This window comes from Chiloscyllium punctatum, chromosome 48, assembly GCF_047496795.1.
Source record: "Chiloscyllium punctatum isolate Juve2018m chromosome 48, sChiPun1.3, whole genome shotgun sequence".
Lineage (NCBI taxonomy): Eukaryota > Metazoa > Chordata > Chondrichthyes > Orectolobiformes > Hemiscylliidae > Chiloscyllium > Chiloscyllium punctatum.
The window spans coordinates 37,847,997-37,865,936 of NC_092786.1; the positions used below are offsets into that span (position 1 = coordinate 37,847,997).

Here is a 17,940-nt window from a genome sequence, read left to right on the forward strand (position 1 = left end):
AATCTGAATCTCAATTTCACAAATTCTTGGCTGGATCATTTTCACAGAAAAAAAATAGAATGGCAAAACAATCAATCTATTATTTCTGGTTGTACTAGGGGAAAGGGGCAGCAGTAGAGAAAGAGGAGATAGCTGGAGGGAGGCAAGGAATTTTGGAAGCTAAACCCTGAAACCAGGATACAGCATCTGATTAAAGGACTGACTGACAGCAATAATAATAAAGATTGTGACTCAGATTGGGATACTTGCTGATGGGATGTGCAAACATTAAATGTCAAAATAGCTGCTACTGTTTCAAATTTATTAACAGAAAGCCAATATTTTTATTCAGCTAACAACTGATCTATCATTTAGCAAACAGAATATGTAATCATTATGACTTCCAAGCTTTCTTAATTGCATCATCTTAATAAAATGATGATTACGTTGGCCCCTCAGGAGTATAAAACATTCACGTAAGGGCTGTTATGGTATAATGGTCTTGCCCCTATCTGAGCCAGGAGACCTCCGGTTTCAAGTCCACCCGCTCTAGTGGTGTGTAATGATATTCCTGAATCGGTTGACTATAAAATACCTAAAACATTCACATACACTAAATATCCATCATACAACTTGCCTGCATAACAGGTCGCGTCCAACTGGTGGTTCGGTTATTGTGGTTGACATAATAAGCTCTTCCCTTGTCATCCTTCTTTACTTCCCAGCCAGGAGGCAATCCTGTTGAAGTGGGTAAAATCTAATGTGGGCAAAAGACAAAGTTACCATTGTAAACAAAGCCCAACAACACAAAGGAATCACTAAGTGGTAAGAAGTTTGATTTGCTTTTATGCTTTAATAGATCAGGACTTCACCTGATGAATGAGCAGCGCTCTGAAACCTTGTGATTCCAAATAAACCCTGTTGGACAATAACCTGGTGTCACCTGACTTCTGATTTTAAAAGATTAAGATTCTGTTTGTGAACAGGATTCATTTTACAAAGAATTCAATAGGGTTTCTAAACGTGAACATCAACAATAAAGCTTCATAAGGGAGCTATGTCATAGCTTCTACATGGTACAACGTTGACTTCTTCTATGTGAAGAACCCCATGAAGTACATTGGGAAGTTTTACAATGTTACGACACCAGATAAAATCAAGTTGCTTTAAACCAGCTTTATATGTGATTTTTGAGGAGATTTGTAGCTCAAGTTGAAGTTCTAGATGTAGGTTTGCCCACTGAGCTGGAAGGTTTGTTTTCAGATGTTTCGTCATCATACTGGGTAACATCTTCAGTGAGCCTCTGGATGAAGCACTGATGGTGTAATCAACTTTCAATTTATATGGTTGGGTTTCTTTGGGTTGGTGAATGGCCACAAAAAGACATGACCCACTCTCACGAGTATCCTTACATACAGATGAGTAAGGACAACACTTCGACTGGGACAACACATCCATCCTAGGACAAGCCAAACAGAGACATGCATGAGAATTTCTAGAAGCATAGCATTCCAACTGGAACTCTGTCAACAAACACGTTGACTTGGATCCCATTTACCACCCTCTGAGAAAAAGAACAGGAGATGACCTCACAATAGGAAATGATGTCACCACAGGAAATGACACCACCAGCCCAAGAATACCCAAACACATAAATAGAAAGTGGGCTACATCACCAGTGCTTCATCTGGAGGCTCAGTGAAGATGTTACCTAGTATGGTGACAAAATATCTGAAAATGAACCTTCCAGCTCAGCAAGCAAACCTACATTCACTGCAATATATGTTTATACTGTCAAATTCACTGCAGTGTTCATGAGGTAGTCAAGGTTTGACTGGAGCTTGGCTTGTTCTTTGAAAGCCACTCCTCTACAGCTTCTGTTAAGCTTTTGAGAAAGTTATGTGCATAGATTATGAAAATGTTTTCATTTAAAATGGAGTGTTTTTAAAGTGGACACAGTAACTAATAGGAAACAAAGGTCTACTATCTATTAATTGCTTTATGGCCTGGAAACATTAGAATCAAAATTTATATTTCAAGACACCTTTGGACTTCTGACATGTACCAAGTTCAGCTATTAAGATGAGTTCAACAAGCTTTACAGTCCTGGAAATTATCCAATGCCAATAGCTAATTTAAGTGCTATGAACATTAGTCTTCTGTCTGGATGTATCACTATCTGGTATGGCAACTGTACCATTCAAGATCGGAGATGGTTACAGAGAGTGGTGAACTCAGCCTGGACAATCACAAAGGCCAATCTCTCATCTACAGAATCCATCTACCAGGCCCTATGTCAAGGAAAGGCCGCCAGCATTATTAAAGATCCATCCCACCCTGGCAATGTTTTTCTACAATCTCGACCATCAGGAAGGGAGGTACAGAAGCCTGAATACATGCACCAGCCGGTTTCAAACAGTTTCTATCCTACGGTTGTTAGGATACTGAATGGACTCACAAACTCTTAACATTCGCCTGTACATGTGTTTTTGTTTTTGCTGCTGTTTACCTATTATTTACTTATCAATGTGATTGCTCACAAGATAAAGCTTTTCACTGTGCCTTGGTACACATGACATTAAATTAAATTCATTTCATTGAGAATGGTAACTAATGCTTACCACAAATCTGACCATTTTTCTGCTAATACTGAAGGAAATTAAAGAGAAGATGTAATCATGGGTAAATCTTGTCCAAATAATATTGAAAAATGCTAGTCAGTAGCATTTGTCTACATTACTGCAACTTTAGTGACTAGAATTTAATTTGAAACTTAGTGAAACCATTGTTAGAGCAAAAGACAGGAAAAGGAAATGTGGGCAGCATGGGTCTTGAATTCACCAAGAATGATGGCGAGAAACCATGAGGATGACTCCAGGCAGCACAGTATGCTGAAGGAATCGCTCTTTGTTCCTCTTTTCAAGAAAGAGAATATTCAAGTAAATGCTTAGTAGCTGCACATAATAGATATACTTAAATAAGAGAAAGGACAAAACTCACAACCGGCAGCACTGGCTGTTCTTCCATAGTAGTTTGTGAACTTCCCCGTCTACTGGAATGACTCTTAAAGTAAAAGAGACTAGATAAATTATCAAAATAATTTGCACAGAGATAGAATATTTTACAAACAACATTAGTCAATGCAACTGAATACTGGAAAGAGAAATAGGTGGCAATGTACCAAGCTGGAATGGTTTTCCATAGTCAGAAGCCAAAATAATACATTAATACCAAATCATTTTGATTCAATCTACGGTTGGTTCAATATGGAACAATGTTGGAGTATGCTACATATTTACTTCAAAGTTTTAAATATTTTGTTGGCATATACAAATCAAACATCAAGACTGGCTTGGCTGAGGACTGCTCAAATCCAACAAGTAGATATGCAGCATTCATTTAATGTGAACTCTAGCTTTGTACAGGAAGACCCTGGGAAGTTTCACACAAGGGATTCAAGCACACAAAGTTTTAAAATTATGTAAAGACTGAAGCCAAACATACAGTTAGCTGACATTCTACTCACTGAGGAGGAGCTGCGACGATCTGTAACTGTGCACCCAGATGCCTGAAAACGCCGACTAAGTTCCTCTGCGAGCTGATTTTGCAAGTCAAACCCTGCATTCTGTCCCGTAGGTGTGTGGGGAGGTGGGGGTGACTGAGGGTTGCAGTTCCCAAACACAGTTTCATCGTCAGTTATAATTTCCCAGCTCTGCTAAAAGCGAATAATTTATTTCGAGATTTTGCATTTTTTAAAAATAACACCAATTTTTCATTTCAGTTCACTTTTAAACCCACTGCTCATCTGCGGATTTTCTTTGAAGTGAAAAGCATTGAAACTCACATCTGGAGAATCTCTGTTGCTTTCAGAAGTTTCTGTTTCTTCTGATATCTGTCTCCGTGTACTATATACACGCTGTGCCTCCAGCTGGATGTTATTTCGACAACGATTTATGTCTGATGCAGTATCCCTGTAAGTAAATTAGAGTTAACTTTTCAAACATCATGATCATATTTCTCTAACAAGTATTGCAAGGACGCATCTCATTGATGAGCAAATCTTTCACAGATTTGGGATTTAATCACTCCCAACAAAATCATAAAATGTGACCTTTCAATTAGAAGTGATACTCGAGTTTCTTGAATCACTAGACAGAGATTCAACATAGGCTGAAAGGTGTCAGTCTGTTGGTTGTAAAGGGTCACAGTAAATGAGATAAAACATATTGCAAAGTACTCCCTTCAGTGGACAGTGTTGGCAGTTCAGCTGCTTTTATATTGCTGTTTGTGTTGCCAGGTAACTGGCATCTTGCTGCAAGCAGCAAATAGCTGTGTTTATTGGGGCCAGCCACTAGGTGGACCTGGCAAAAGACAGCTCTTTGAGAGTCTGACAACATCATACATGTCAGGGCAATAATCGATGAAGTAAACATTGCTCATTAGGCACTGCTAGCGCCAAAGCATTTTAACCTCACAGCAACATGGGACCCCTGATGGTTCATATTGCAAGTGAAATCTCCACTCCAAATCCCATATCTATTATAGACTACAGAATCTTTTTAAAAATCCAGAGCAACAGAATAAAAAAAGGCAACTCAAATAATTCTACAAAACACGGTAGCTCAATAAGACTTTACAACTCAGTCACCAATATTTTAAAATACTCAACTGACCACCTTCCCTTATTCTAATCAATAGTCTATTGCATCATGAAAGATGCCATTTTGTTAGTATTTAGCACAAATAAATAAATATCAATGCATCACCAAACTTATTCATGCACCAGTGGAGATTCTCCCTCTTTTGAATGTGGCTTCACTAAATCAGTATCTTCCCTCTGGCACGCATTCTAAAAATAGTTCATTCACAGCAATGCAAACTTTTACTATTTTTCCTTCTTATTTCCACTTCATTTGTACAACTGAGTCATGAGTGGGAGTCAAATGAAAAGTTTATCATGAATTATTAGATGCTATTAGCATTAAACAATAAATATATTTTGCACTTTAGATTTCAAGGTCAACAGAAACCAAATGTTACCTATTCCAAGTAGCAATCTTTTAATCATCTCTAAGCTGACCCAGTTTCCATGACAGCACAATGTGCAGGGCAGTTGTCTCACTGTACATGTTCAGTTCTACACCATAGAGGCCAATCTAGCAGCTATTTTTGGAAACCGTTAACTTCCTGCAAGTGAAGACAGTGCAATGTTGAAGGGCTGCAAAGCAGGATTACTTCTCAGACTGCACGGAGGTTTGTTCCTTCATTATGGCACTATCAGAATACCTTGAAAGTCTGAGGTTACCATGAAAAACTGTCCTTCTCAACCTCTCCCCTCGCTTGAGGTGTGGCGACCCTCAGGTTAAACCACTACAGTTGTCTCTCTCTAATGACAGCGCAGCCCCATAATCCTCTGGGAGTATGGTGACTTGTTCTCAATGCACCCTCCTTCATAAACACAGAAAAATCCTGTAGACTTACTGAGAACTTGGTCGAATCCACTGCGTTGTTCTGGTTTCGTGGTTGACAAAGTAAGTTCTTCCCAGATTATCCTGCTTCTCTTCCCACCCACTGGGTAATGCCGGGGGAGGTTGGCTATGGACAGTCACATTCTGTTGGTCCAGAAGTTCCCAGCCAGGCTGCAGAAAAAATAAATTTAAATGTGGAAAATGAAGCCTATTGTAACATTTCCAAGTTTTCAAAAAGAAATTCAGTAATTTTTCATTCAGAGTACAAATTAAAATTAGTAAATATCCTGAGAAATTTAGGGTCTATTTGTCTTGTCACGTAAGAGTGTACAGTTTACAAGATGTAAGAAGTAACATGATCGTAGAATCCCAACAGTGTGGAAGTAGGCCTTTTAGCTCATTGAATCCACACTAACCCACCCAACAGCATCACAGCCAGACACACTCCCTGTCCTACCCCTGTATTCCCCATGGCTAATCTATCTAACCTGCACATCCCTGGGCACTTTGGGCAATTTTAGCGTAGCTAATCCACCTAATCTATACATCCTTTGGATCACAGGAGGAAACCGGTGTACCTAGAGCAAACCCACGCCGACACAGGGAGAACATGCAAACTCCACACAGACCATTACCAGAGGTTGGAACTGAACCTGTGCCCCTGGCGCCATGAGGCAGCAGTGCTAACCACTGACCCACCATGCCATTCGATCTATAAATAAGAAGCCACTGTTGATTATAATCCTAAAAACTGAACTATGAAAGAACATGAAGCTTATTTAATTTGTTTGCTTAAGACCAAAGTACACTTAGTCTATTCCTTTGAATACATTCTCCATTTTTACAAGTTAGTATTTTTTGTGTCCATTTAATGCCCAGTAGAAGGTAGTAAAATAAGTTTCTCTGCACAGCAAGAGTGTTGAGTCATATTGCAGTTGAACTTCAAAAGAATCTCAAATATCAAGAGTCACTCGGGCTTGTTTCTGTATATTTTCCTTGAAGCTATCCTAAGCTTGCAAATACATGAAATGCCTGTTGGTTGAACTAGAAAATCTCGCCTTGTCTTTAGAAAGAAGCTAAGACAGAAGAAGAGAAGCAAAAGAGAACTTGCAATAAGAACCATCAATTGTTCTGCTATTCATGTGAGACTTTCACTGCAAAACTTCATTCACAAACAGAAATGCAAAGAGCAACTCTTGAGCCAATGCATACAGCCGGATGGAAAATGCATTTATTAGAGAGAGATGGTTTGCAGTGATGCGCAAGCATAGCAAATGAAACTGTGGCATTCAACAAAATAAACTGGCGACTCCTCCCACCCCAGCAACACTTGCTCACGTTTGTGGGTGTATATGTGTGTTGAAAACACAAAGTAGAAATTAAAAACAACAATTTTAAAACACCTGCAGAAACTTAAATTGCCAGGCAATGCTTTTTTCACAATTCCATCAAAGTTGGCCGTCGGACAAAAATGATCAGCAAAATTCAGTTTGTTACATTTACCTCCAATTCATCAGTTTGCTCTGTGCTATCTTCTTCAGAAGCATTACTTTTTGGCAAATAGGTCATCTTTAATCGAAGGTGTCCTTTAACCCTAGACTTATGGCTGCAGGAATTACAGAAAAAGCAGAAATTGATGATAATCAGACAACTTTGGTCCAAAAACAGACAATTTTCAAATAGAAAAAACACAACAAATCCTGTTGTTCATTATGGTGTTTGTCTTCCAAAAAAAGCAAGAGTTTATATAAGATTACTGCTACCACCATGCAGTCACCATAGGAATTCACTCATGAAATTAGCTATGGGAGGCTTCCTGACACCTAAGGGACCAGAACTCAACTGGGAGCTAACAATCAAGGAAGTAAATCAGATAAATGTCGACTTTCAAGTTTCGCATTCCAGGTTGTTTAATTCAAGAAGTCAGCTGCCAATTATTTTAATGGCTTCAGCTGAAGGCTTCTCTTGACCCAGTGACGAGGTGGTTTCCAGCAGTCTGGAGTGGCAGTCTTTTCCCACCTTGATGGTTCTTGGCCTAGTGGGGCAGTCTCCTGGCGTGGCGGTATCTTCCCCATTTGGAGGTCTTCGCCATGAGCTCCCGGTGTTCTGGCAGCCCAGTGGCGGTCTCAGCCTGGCATGGCAGTTTTCTTTGGTGGAGGCTTTAGCCCAGTTTTCCAGTGGCCTGGTGTGGTGCTTTCGTCCCGTTGGAGTGTTCTCGTCAGGGAATGACGGTCTCACCCCGGCTGCATGTTCCGATTATCCCATCATTTCTTAATCGGCTTCCTCCTAGGATGTGTTAACTGAACTGTGATGACCTTTTGTCTGAATTTTTATTTTTTATTATTATTACTTCTGTCATTAATATAGGTGCTATGGGTGGGGCAACGTATAAAACTTTTCATTGTATTTTTCATGTAAAAGTACACATGACAATAAATTTCTATATAATTCAACATTTCAAACACGAAACTTTGCTTCTTTATCTAACATCCTGATTTTAAATAATTAGATAATTCACTTTTTTTTTGCAAAGATAGGGCTTTGAGTCAAGATCAGGATTAGATCCTGTCTGTGTCTCAATGGATATGTTGCAATGCATTCTTCCGGTAAACTGTGGACAGGGATCATTTTCTCCCTTGCACTGACGGACAGTTATTTATTGGTTAAGCAGCAAGTCTACAGACTATGGACCTGTTATACTGCATCTGTAGTAGCAATAGCGAGTGAATTTGTGCCACTGAATATGTTTTATTTAGGATTAACCTCATGTAAGCCAGTATTTCTTTAGATCAGCTTTCAGTTCATTTGATGACACTGCCAGCAATACATCTGAAATACGAGCATGCTGAAAAATATACCAGCACCAACAGCAACAGCAACTTTTCAACGTCTTTATTAACCTTATTGCATGATTACTAATTCTGTATGACAGCTTGAACTGTGACAACTGAATCTTAGGCCAGCAGTGTCATCAGGTACAGTGCTATTGTGTTCACATTTTTTCCAGCAACTCGAACAAATCCAAATTAAGGTATCGAAGGTTGATCAAAATTCATGCAATACTGATTATTTCCTGGAGAGAAGTTGGGCTGTGGTCTGCTCTTTATCAATGTTGAGTTGATTATTTTCAGTACCTTCTAGGATGAAGGATGAAATCCTTGAATGTATATGGTCTCTCCTGGTTTGGATTTTCAGTCTGCAATTAAAAGGATACATATTAATTCTGATATATTTGCTTATATTTCAATTACATGTTTTACTCCAGTTCTTTTATCTTCTTTCCATCCACTCACTAGTTTGGACATAATTTTGTTTTGACCATATATACAACTTTCTCCAAGCAAATCTGTTAAAGTGCACTGCAATGGACCAATTGGATGTAATTAAACCATGAAATGAAGCAGCCAATGGGCTGTGTCTAATTGCAAGGTGCAGTAACTTAGACTTAGTGAAGGCTAACAGGGCAAGGCACAGTCTAACTATATGGGAATCGTCAGGCACCTGCAATGTATATACTTCCTGCTATTTTGGGAAAGCAGCCAACATAACAGAACTCCCCAACAGCACCAGGACATTGCCTGTGAGATCCTTTACACGTGTCCGGACTCTCTGAGCCACCACACGCTGCCCGCAAAACTGCTATAGAGGGGACAAAACTGTCACACACCTCCTTCTGGAATGTGCCTATGCAAACTAAGTCTGGAGAGAGATGCAGTAGTTTGCGTTGAGGTCCAACTTGAGCAGCTCTGTGACGCAGGACTCTGTGCTCTATGATTTGTTTCCTGGGACGCACATCAAGACAAACATTGACCAAACCTGGAGGACCAACAATTTGGTGAAAGATGCTCTTTGGTCTGCCCAAAACATGTTGGTTTTCCAGTTGAAAGAATTGACCCTGAGTGAGTGTTGCAGACTGCTACATTCCAAGGTCCAGGGCTATGTGCTGAGGAATGCACTAAAGCTTGGGGCAGCTGCCGCAAGGCGCAGTGGGGGAGGATCTCTGTGTAAGATCTTTCTACCAAAGCATAACAGGGTCACATTCAGTAATTGGCCCTTCCCGATGCTTCAGGTAAATGCCAAGAGTTTAATTGTAAATATAGAGAAAGCTGAACCCCAATGTTTGTTTTCTTCTCTAAGTGAAGACAGTATAGATCAGAACAGTTTCATTAATTGTGTATCTACATAAAGATCTCGATGAATAAAGTAAATTTTTGCAATAAAAATGTGCAGCCAACATAATCGAAGACCCATCTCACTCAGTTATACTCTCCTCCATCCTCATCTGATGGACAGAAGATGCAAAAGTTTGAAAACACACACAGACATTCAGCACAGAAACAGATCCTTCAGTCCAACCAGTCTATGATAACTATAATCCCAAACTAAACTAGTCCCATATCCCTCCAAACATTTTTTTATTTATGTACTTATCCAAATGCCTTTTAAATGTTGTGGCTGTTGCCGCATCCACCACTTGCCTGTGGAAGTTCTGGGCTGCTGACCTCAATCAATCAAAGGTTTTCTCCCCATTCAGCAGAAAACCATCTTAAGCAATTGAGATACAACTTGAGTTTGACTGGATATGGAGTGTAAATGAAAAACCCACATGTGCTTGAGCTGCCTCCCCTCCCTCTGCTGGGATCCAGGAGGTTAAAAACTGGGCAGTCGCCAGAAAAACTTGGGAAGGGAGAAATAACAGGAGAAATGGAAGCGTGAAATGAAAACAATAGGAGGGTGAGAAGAAAGGAGGGAAATAAAGGTCACTGCAAGAACAAAATATGAAAACCTCGATATACTTCAAAATGTATCAATGGGATTTAATGACAAAATCTGTAAATTTATAGATTCACATCATACTTCCAAATGAATGCAGGATCCTTGGAGTGAAAAATATTCTCAAATTACAATATTTTACCACATCTGTCTGCTAGAATTAAAACTCACCGGGATATGTTGAAGGGGAATATCCACCAAGCCCAGAAAATCATCCCTGGTCTATGAAAACAAAATCAAAAGAAAAAGGGAGAAGGAAAAAAGAAATTAATCATTTGTTTTAAAATTATGAAAACTACTGTAACTTTCTACACTTGATTGCTTTCACTGTGTTATGGACTAGGCTAGACCACAAAAACATTATACAAGTCACTTCTAAAACATGATCACTTTGGCCTGAAGTTTCATCTGTTTACATATCAGCAAAAAGGCTTCTCAATACCGTAATCTCTGTACCCAACCAGTCTAATCGGAACAGGGAGTGGTTTACAACCCCTCTGAATAAAACCAAGGACACAGTCTTCTTGAGAAAAAGGAACAGCATTTAGTAAAAAGGGACCAGCTTTGTGACAACTCCCCCCCACCCCTTAAAAAAAATCCATCCATATATAAAGATGGCTTCCTTTTTAAAACACTTCAAAAACAAACTGATTAGTAGTCCAAAACACAGATATACACTATACTATTAACATGTAAACATACACAACCACATGTGAATTCAGGCCGTGGCACACCTGGCACCGAATGCCTCTGTATCTCATTCAAGCCTTGATAACGCATCGGCAATCACATTTTCACGACCTGCCACATGTACAACTATTAAATTGAATGACTGAAACAATGAGCTCCATCTAAACACTCTGGCACTTTTGTCCTTAAATATTTCCACAAATGTCAATGGGTTATGATCGGTGTATTTGTTGTCTCAGATGCATTGCTAGTAATATAAACATTAAAATGTTGTAATGCTAAGACCAAGTTTAAAGTCTCTTTCTCCACCACTGTTGTTGGTGAACATGCAACTTCCTGAAAACAAATACCCGATGCAGGAGAACCACACTGACACCCACATCACTGGCATTGACAGCCACCTCGAAAGGCTTCGTGTAATCCGACGTGGCTAATACTGGGGCAGTGGTTGACACAACTTTTAGGCTGTCAAATGCCTTTTGACAGTCTGCTGTCCACAAACTTCTTGCCCTTTTTTTAGACAATTCAGTGAGTGGAGCAGCCACACTTCTAAAGTTTGGTAGAAACTTTCGATGAAATTTACTCAACCCCAGGAACTGTAATAATGTTTTTTTTGTCGATTGTGGAGGAAATCCCTCAATTACTTTCATTTGTGCATCCTGTGGGGTCACTTGTCCATGTCCAAAAACAAGACCCAGGAAGATGACTTGGGCTTTGGCAAATTCGCTTTTAACTAGGTTTACCACCAAGCCTGCCTTCCGAAATCAATCGAACAAGTCCAATAAATGCTGTAAATGTCCCTTCCAAGAGTGACTAAAAATCCCCAGGTTATCAATATACATGACACAGTTGGGTAACCTGGCAATGAACTTATTAGTCAGTCTCTGAAATGTGGCTGGAGCATTTTTCATACCAAATGGCATAACTTTGAACTGATATAATCCATTTGGCATTACAAAAGCCGAAATTGCCTCTGACAGAGGTACATGCCAGTACCTCTGAGCAAGTCCAACTTTGAAATGTAAGTTGCTTGTCCCAGTTTTTCGACACAGTCCTCCAACCATGGAATAGGGTATGCATCAGTCTTTGTAATGGCATTGACTTTGTGATAGTCCACACATGACTGTTGGGTACCATCTGGCTTTGGCACCACAACTATGGGTGAGCTCTAGTCACTGTAACTCACTTCGATTAGGCCATCTCGGAGCATGTGCTCTATCTCCTTCTGAACCTGTGCTGACTTTAGAGGGTTATGCCTATAAGGATGTTGCTTAATCAGAACAGCATCTCCTATATCTACAGTTAGTACTTCTCTCCCCATGTGATAGCAATAACTCTTTCAGGTCATTTCGATTTTCTTGTGGAAGGTAAGTCAATAATTTATTCAAATTTTTGACAACTTCCTCATTGTCTAATTTGATTTGAGAAATGTCCAATTCAGAATCCTCCGAACTTTATTAACACCTTCTCCTCTTGCTTTCCTTCCCTGTCAAAATACCTTTTGAGCATATTCACATGATACACTCTGAGATTTCTTCCTGTCTGGAGTCCTTATCATGTAATTCACCTCACTCAATTTCCTCTCGATTTGATAAGGCCCACTAAACTTGCTTTTAAAGGCTCACCTGTTACTGGAAGTAACACCAATACCTTGTCCCCAATTACAAAATTGCAAATTTGTGATTTCTTATCTGCTTCCTGTTTCATTGTGTATTGTGATACTTTTAAATGCTGTCTAGCCAACTCTCCAGCTGTATTTAATTCTCCAAAATTTGACACATAATCCAAATGGGTGGTCCTTAAATTCTGACTTATTAATTTCTCTTTAATCATTTTTAACAGTCCTCTTACTTCATGCCCAAAAATTAATTCACATGGACTGAATTTGGTCAATTCATTCAGTGCATCTCTGATTGCAAAAAGTACAAATGGAATTCCCTTATCCCAATCATCTGGATAATTCTGACCATAAGTCCTCAACATGGTCTTTAATGTTTGATACCATCTCTCTAGCGCTTCCTGTAGTTCTGGATGGTCCACAGTAGATTTGAATTGCTTTATTCCCAAGTTACTCATAACCTCCTTGATAGTTTGGATGTGAAGTTTGATCCTTGATCTGACTGGATCTCCATTTGTAGTACATATCTAGTGAAATATTTAAGTAATTCTTCTACAACCCTTTTAGCTGTGATGTTGCATAATGGGATTGCTTCTGGAAATCTAGTCAACACTTCAATTATTGTTAATAAATACTTATTTTTGTTTGAGGTAGGGGACCTATGCAATCAATCAAGACTCTTGTGAAAGATTCCACAAATGCTGGAATAGGTATTAAAAGGTGCAGGTTTTATTACTGCCTGTGGTTTTCCGATTAGCTGACGTGTGTCATATCCGGCAAAATTCAACTACATCCTTGTGTAGTCCAGGCCAGTAAAAATGTCTTTGTATCTTAGCCTGTGTTTTCCTCACCCCTAAATGACCTCCAAGTGGTAGCTCATGTGCCACTTGCAGCACTTCCTTTCTATACTCTACTGGCAAAACAATTTGATGAACCTCTGCCCATTTCTCATTTGCTTGAATGTGTGATGGTCTCCATTTCCTCATTAAGACATCATTTGTTAAGTAATAACACACAGGAATGCATTCACACCCCCTCTCTATAAATGCCTTTTGATATAACTGTTTTAAGCTCTCATCTTTCTGCTGTAACTCAATAAGTATAGCAGAGCTAAAGATACTTGCATGCTTACCTAGTTGCTCCTGCTCTGTCCCACTTATCTGATCAAAAAAGGTTTCTGATAAAGCTATCAGCCTTTTGATCTCTCCTGCTTCAGCTTGTGCCTCTGTGAACTTGTGACCACACAATCAGGGAAAGTTCCTGAATAAAGATCCTTCACTTCTTAAGTTGCCTGCGTTGCCACTGGCTTTTCAACTAGAGTAGGCAGCATGCTTACCAATAAATCAGCTATATCATTTGCAAAGACAAATTGTATTCCTAGAGCTGAGAGTTTATCCAATACTCCTCCCACAAATTCTCCACTCTTCTCTGGACTTTCTAGTCGCACTTTATATAATTGAGCACTTTTGTCTCACCATGAATTCCTATTACCAGTACCTTCTCTGGCAATAGTCCCTCAGAAATACATACCTCCTCATCTTTCAGCATCACAGACTGAGAGGATCCTGTGTCGCTTAATATTGTAACCTCTTTACCTGCTACTCCTGGCCTCGTGAATAAACTTTACCCTTGTGTATATATATATTTTTTAAAGCAGATCTGGCACTTCCTCCTTAATCAACCTCTGATCATCTTGTACACTCTGAGGCAGTTGTCTAACTTCCCTTGTGCTTTTTGTTACTAGTCCAACAAAACTCACAGGCTTGTCCAGTTTTCTTAGATCTGACTTTCTCCCAGACCACCAACACTGATTTGTGTGGCCCATTGTATTACAATTAAAACACTGCAGCTTTTTAACTTCATTGTCCCCTTCAATGGTTTATTTTTAATCCTGTAGTAAGTTATCTTAATTTCTTCACTGAGATCTACCTTTCCCTTTCCACGTGAGGATTTCTCTTCGCCCTAATTTCTATCCCTCATGGACTGAAATTGATTCTGGAAGCCAAACCAAGTTTTATGGACCAGTTCATAGTCACCAGCCACTACTCTTGCTGTTTTAACTCTCTGCTCTTCCACATGAGTTTGCACTACTTCAGGCAGTGAATTTTTGAATTCCTCCAAAATAATTACCTCTCTAAGGGCATCATAGGTTTGCTCGATTTTTAAGCTCTTATCCATCTATCGGAATTACTCTGTTTGAGCCTTTTAAACTCAATGTAGGTTTGACCTGGGTCTCTCCTTGGATTCCTGAAACATCGTCTATAGGCTTCTAGTACAAGCTCATATGCACTTAAAATGGCTTTTTAAACCTCCTCATACTCCCTAGATATCTCCTCTGATTGGGATGTGAATACCTTACTAGCCCTACCTACAAGTTTAATTTGGTTCAACAAAACCCATATTGCCACTGGCCACTGTATTTGTTTAGCCACCTGTTCAAAAGAGATGAAAAAGGCTTCCACATTCTTCTGACTACCAGGGGATTGCTCCTTCTCACACTCTTCCTCACTAAGGTTACCTTCAGCCTTTTAAGCTGACTTTCCTTTTCAGTGTCAGTTTTTGAAGTTCAAAAGCTCTCTCTTCTGCTTTTAATTGTAACTCAAACGGTTTCATTTCTGCTGCCTTTCTTTACCTCTTGCCTCTAACTCAAGCTGCTTCATTTGTAATTGAATTCTTGCCATCTCTATAGATTCTGAACGTTTCTCCAGCAAGTTTAAATGCTGAGCTACTGCTATAATTATCTCTCTTTTCCTCACAGAAGCAGGCAGTTCCAATTCCAGCTTCTCTACTAATTCCTGCAGCTTGGTCTTACTCACCTTTTGCACAACTTCCAAAGTCACCACATCCACTTCCAGAAAACTCTTGGCGACTGAAACAGCCATTACCATCCGACTGAAAGTGCCATTACCATCCCAAACTTTGTCTACCCAACCAAACCAACACCCGAAATAAAGACACTTGCACCTACTACTTGCTGTTTAAAATCCCACAAGAGCTCCCAATCTGTTATGGACTAGGCCAGACCACTCAAAACATTATACAGGTGACTTCTAAAATATGACCACTTTAGCCGGAAGTCTCATCTGATTACATATAAACAGAAAGGCCTCTCAATACCCTTTAATCTCTGGACCAAACCAGTCTGATCGGAACCGGGAGCTTTTTAAGACCCCTCTGAAAGAAAACCAAGGACACAGTCTCCTTGAGAAAAGGAGCAGCTTTTAGAAAAAAGGGACCAGCTTTGTGATAACTGTATGTCATAAACACTGATCCCATGAAACTCAAATACTTATTCTACACTGAAATATACACGGAAGTGAATTGTGTGTGATAAACATTTTAGAGCAAACAACTCTTAAAGATTCAAAATTACATAACAGCAGCATTATTCCATCCAAGATGCTGAACTCTTTGAGCTTTATCAGAAAGTATCTTAACTCTGAAATGAAAACATCACCTCATTAGGAAACCTAAACCTTACTGGGCAGGATACCCAGGGATCAGAAAGAATTCGAATCTTTCACCCGAGCATGTAATCTCAGAATAAGGCACTGTCCTTTTAAAATACCGATATAAGAAGAAATTTCTTCTCCAAGAAGATAGTGAATTTGTGGAATGCCTAACCACAGAAGGCTATTGAGATGGTGTCATTAAGCATACGTGAGGTTCGGGGGTGGTGGTGGTTTACTTCAGTTGACTGGATGGTTGGTTTTTGAAGCAGTGCAATACCAAGTATGGGTTCAATCCCTGCACCGGCTGAGGTTACCATGAAGGACTCTTCTTCTCAACTTCCTCTCTCGCCTAAGGCATGGCGGCCCTCAGGTTACATCACCACCAGTTATCTCTCTCTAATGAGAGAGCACCCATATGGTCTGGTAAGAATATAGTGACTTGATACTTGAGGCTAACTTAGATAGATTTTTAAACAGTAAGGAGAATCAAAGGTTACACGGAAAGGGCAAGGAAATATGTTTGAGGACTACTTGGTCAGCCATGATCTCACTGATTGGTGGAGCTGACTCAATGGGCTGAATGGTCTGTTTTTGTACCTAAGTCTTATGGTTGTAAACTTCAGTCAATAAAGTTAATTGATGGTACAGTGAAATCGTAAGGTTGTAAAAGCAGCTCAACCCATTGCAGTTTCCTGATGGGCAGGATGGGTAAAGATTTTCCCCTTTGGACACGCACAACCATAATCTCAGTTACCGTCCTTCAGCAGAACAAGTAGAATTATCTAACAAGGTTTAGAATTTCAATTGAAAAGTATCATCAGTTCGATAAAAACACAAATATTCTTTTATTCACATATGAAGTAATGTCTATCAGAGTCAGTCAATCAGAAAATATATCCCAACATGTTAATGTTTGCTCACTTGCTCAAATATCTAAAATAAAATTGACAGTGGCTTTGATACTTTGGTTGTCAATGTAGCAAGATGGACATTGTCAATTTTATAACTGCCTCAAGTGACAGCATTTGCTGCAAAATGAGTAGCAACGTTAAAATTAAAATCAAATTCGTGCAACAGGATAATAAGACAGAAGTCACAGTGGAGGTATATTCTAGACTTGACATTTTGAAATTGGTCATTTTAAAATAAACATTAAAAGAAATTGACTACCTTTTAATGTGAATCACTGAAAGTTTAACAAAACGATCCTGCTTTTCATGCCTGGTCAATATTACAATAAACCAATAACAAAAACACATTATTTCATCAACCTTTGCCTTTTAGCCTAAAGGAGTGTGTTTTTAGTGCTGCACACAGTTGATCCATTTCATTAAGTTCAATAAGAAATAAAATTGCAAAGCTTGCACATAAAACAGCCTGCACATAACCTCCAGTTGGTAGTCAGTCCATGAGGCTACCTACATAATAAATAATTAATGCAAAAACAGTCCACATTACTAAATCACTATGATGTTTCACAGTCAGAGAACTAAATTAGTGCATCGGAGATCAAGTTATAGCAAATGTTAACAATTTATTAAGTGGATAGAAATGTTGCTTCCTATCGCACACAATGAATCAGAAATTGAGCAAGTTGGCTTGGTGATGAAATCATGAATCAAAGTAAAATGGCTTCAATCAAGACAGATTGTCCATTGCAGCGACCCACCACAAGATGGCACCATGTGCAGGAGATGGTGAATTACTGGAATAGCAGAACATTTGCAGTTGACACAATCCTCCCACTTCCTCCAGGCGAAAGGCGTAGCCATGGGCACCCGCATGGGCCCCAGCTATGCCTGCCTCTTTGTTGGCTATGTAGATCTTCCATAGTTACACCGACACCACTCCCCACCTCTTCCTTCGCTACATCAATGACTGCATCGGTGCCACCTCGTACTCCCGTGAAGAGGTTGAGCAGTTCATCAATTTCAACACATTGCATCCCGACCTTAAATTC

The 17,940-nt window shown here is 39.5% G+C and overlaps 1 protein-coding gene across 4 annotated transcripts in view; it reads right to left on the bottom strand.

Moving 5' to 3' along the window:
- Window positions 1–17,940, bottom strand: part of nedd4a (NEDD4 E3 ubiquitin protein ligase a) — a 160,235-nt gene that overhangs the window by 32,909 nt on the left and 109,386 nt on the right. For 2 of the 4 annotated variants that reach the window (XM_072564986.1, XM_072564984.1), the window contains 8 exons: window positions 10,392–10,442; window positions 8,582–8,643; window positions 6,951–7,053; window positions 5,461–5,618; window positions 3,824–3,950; window positions 3,506–3,691; window positions 2,980–3,042; window positions 617–736 (listed from right to left, as the gene is read on the bottom strand). In XM_072564986.1, the coding sequence (XP_072421087.1) occupies window positions 617–736; window positions 2,980–3,042; window positions 3,506–3,691; window positions 3,824–3,950; window positions 5,461–5,618; window positions 6,951–7,053; window positions 8,582–8,643; window positions 10,392–10,442 (870 nt within the window). Of the gene's footprint in view, window positions 1–616; window positions 737–2,979; window positions 3,043–3,505; window positions 3,695–3,823; window positions 3,951–5,460; window positions 5,619–6,950; window positions 7,054–8,581; window positions 8,644–10,391; window positions 10,443–17,940 lie in introns of all 4 variants that reach the window. The other 2 variants (XM_072564985.1, XM_072564983.1) reach the window with 1 other exon arrangement.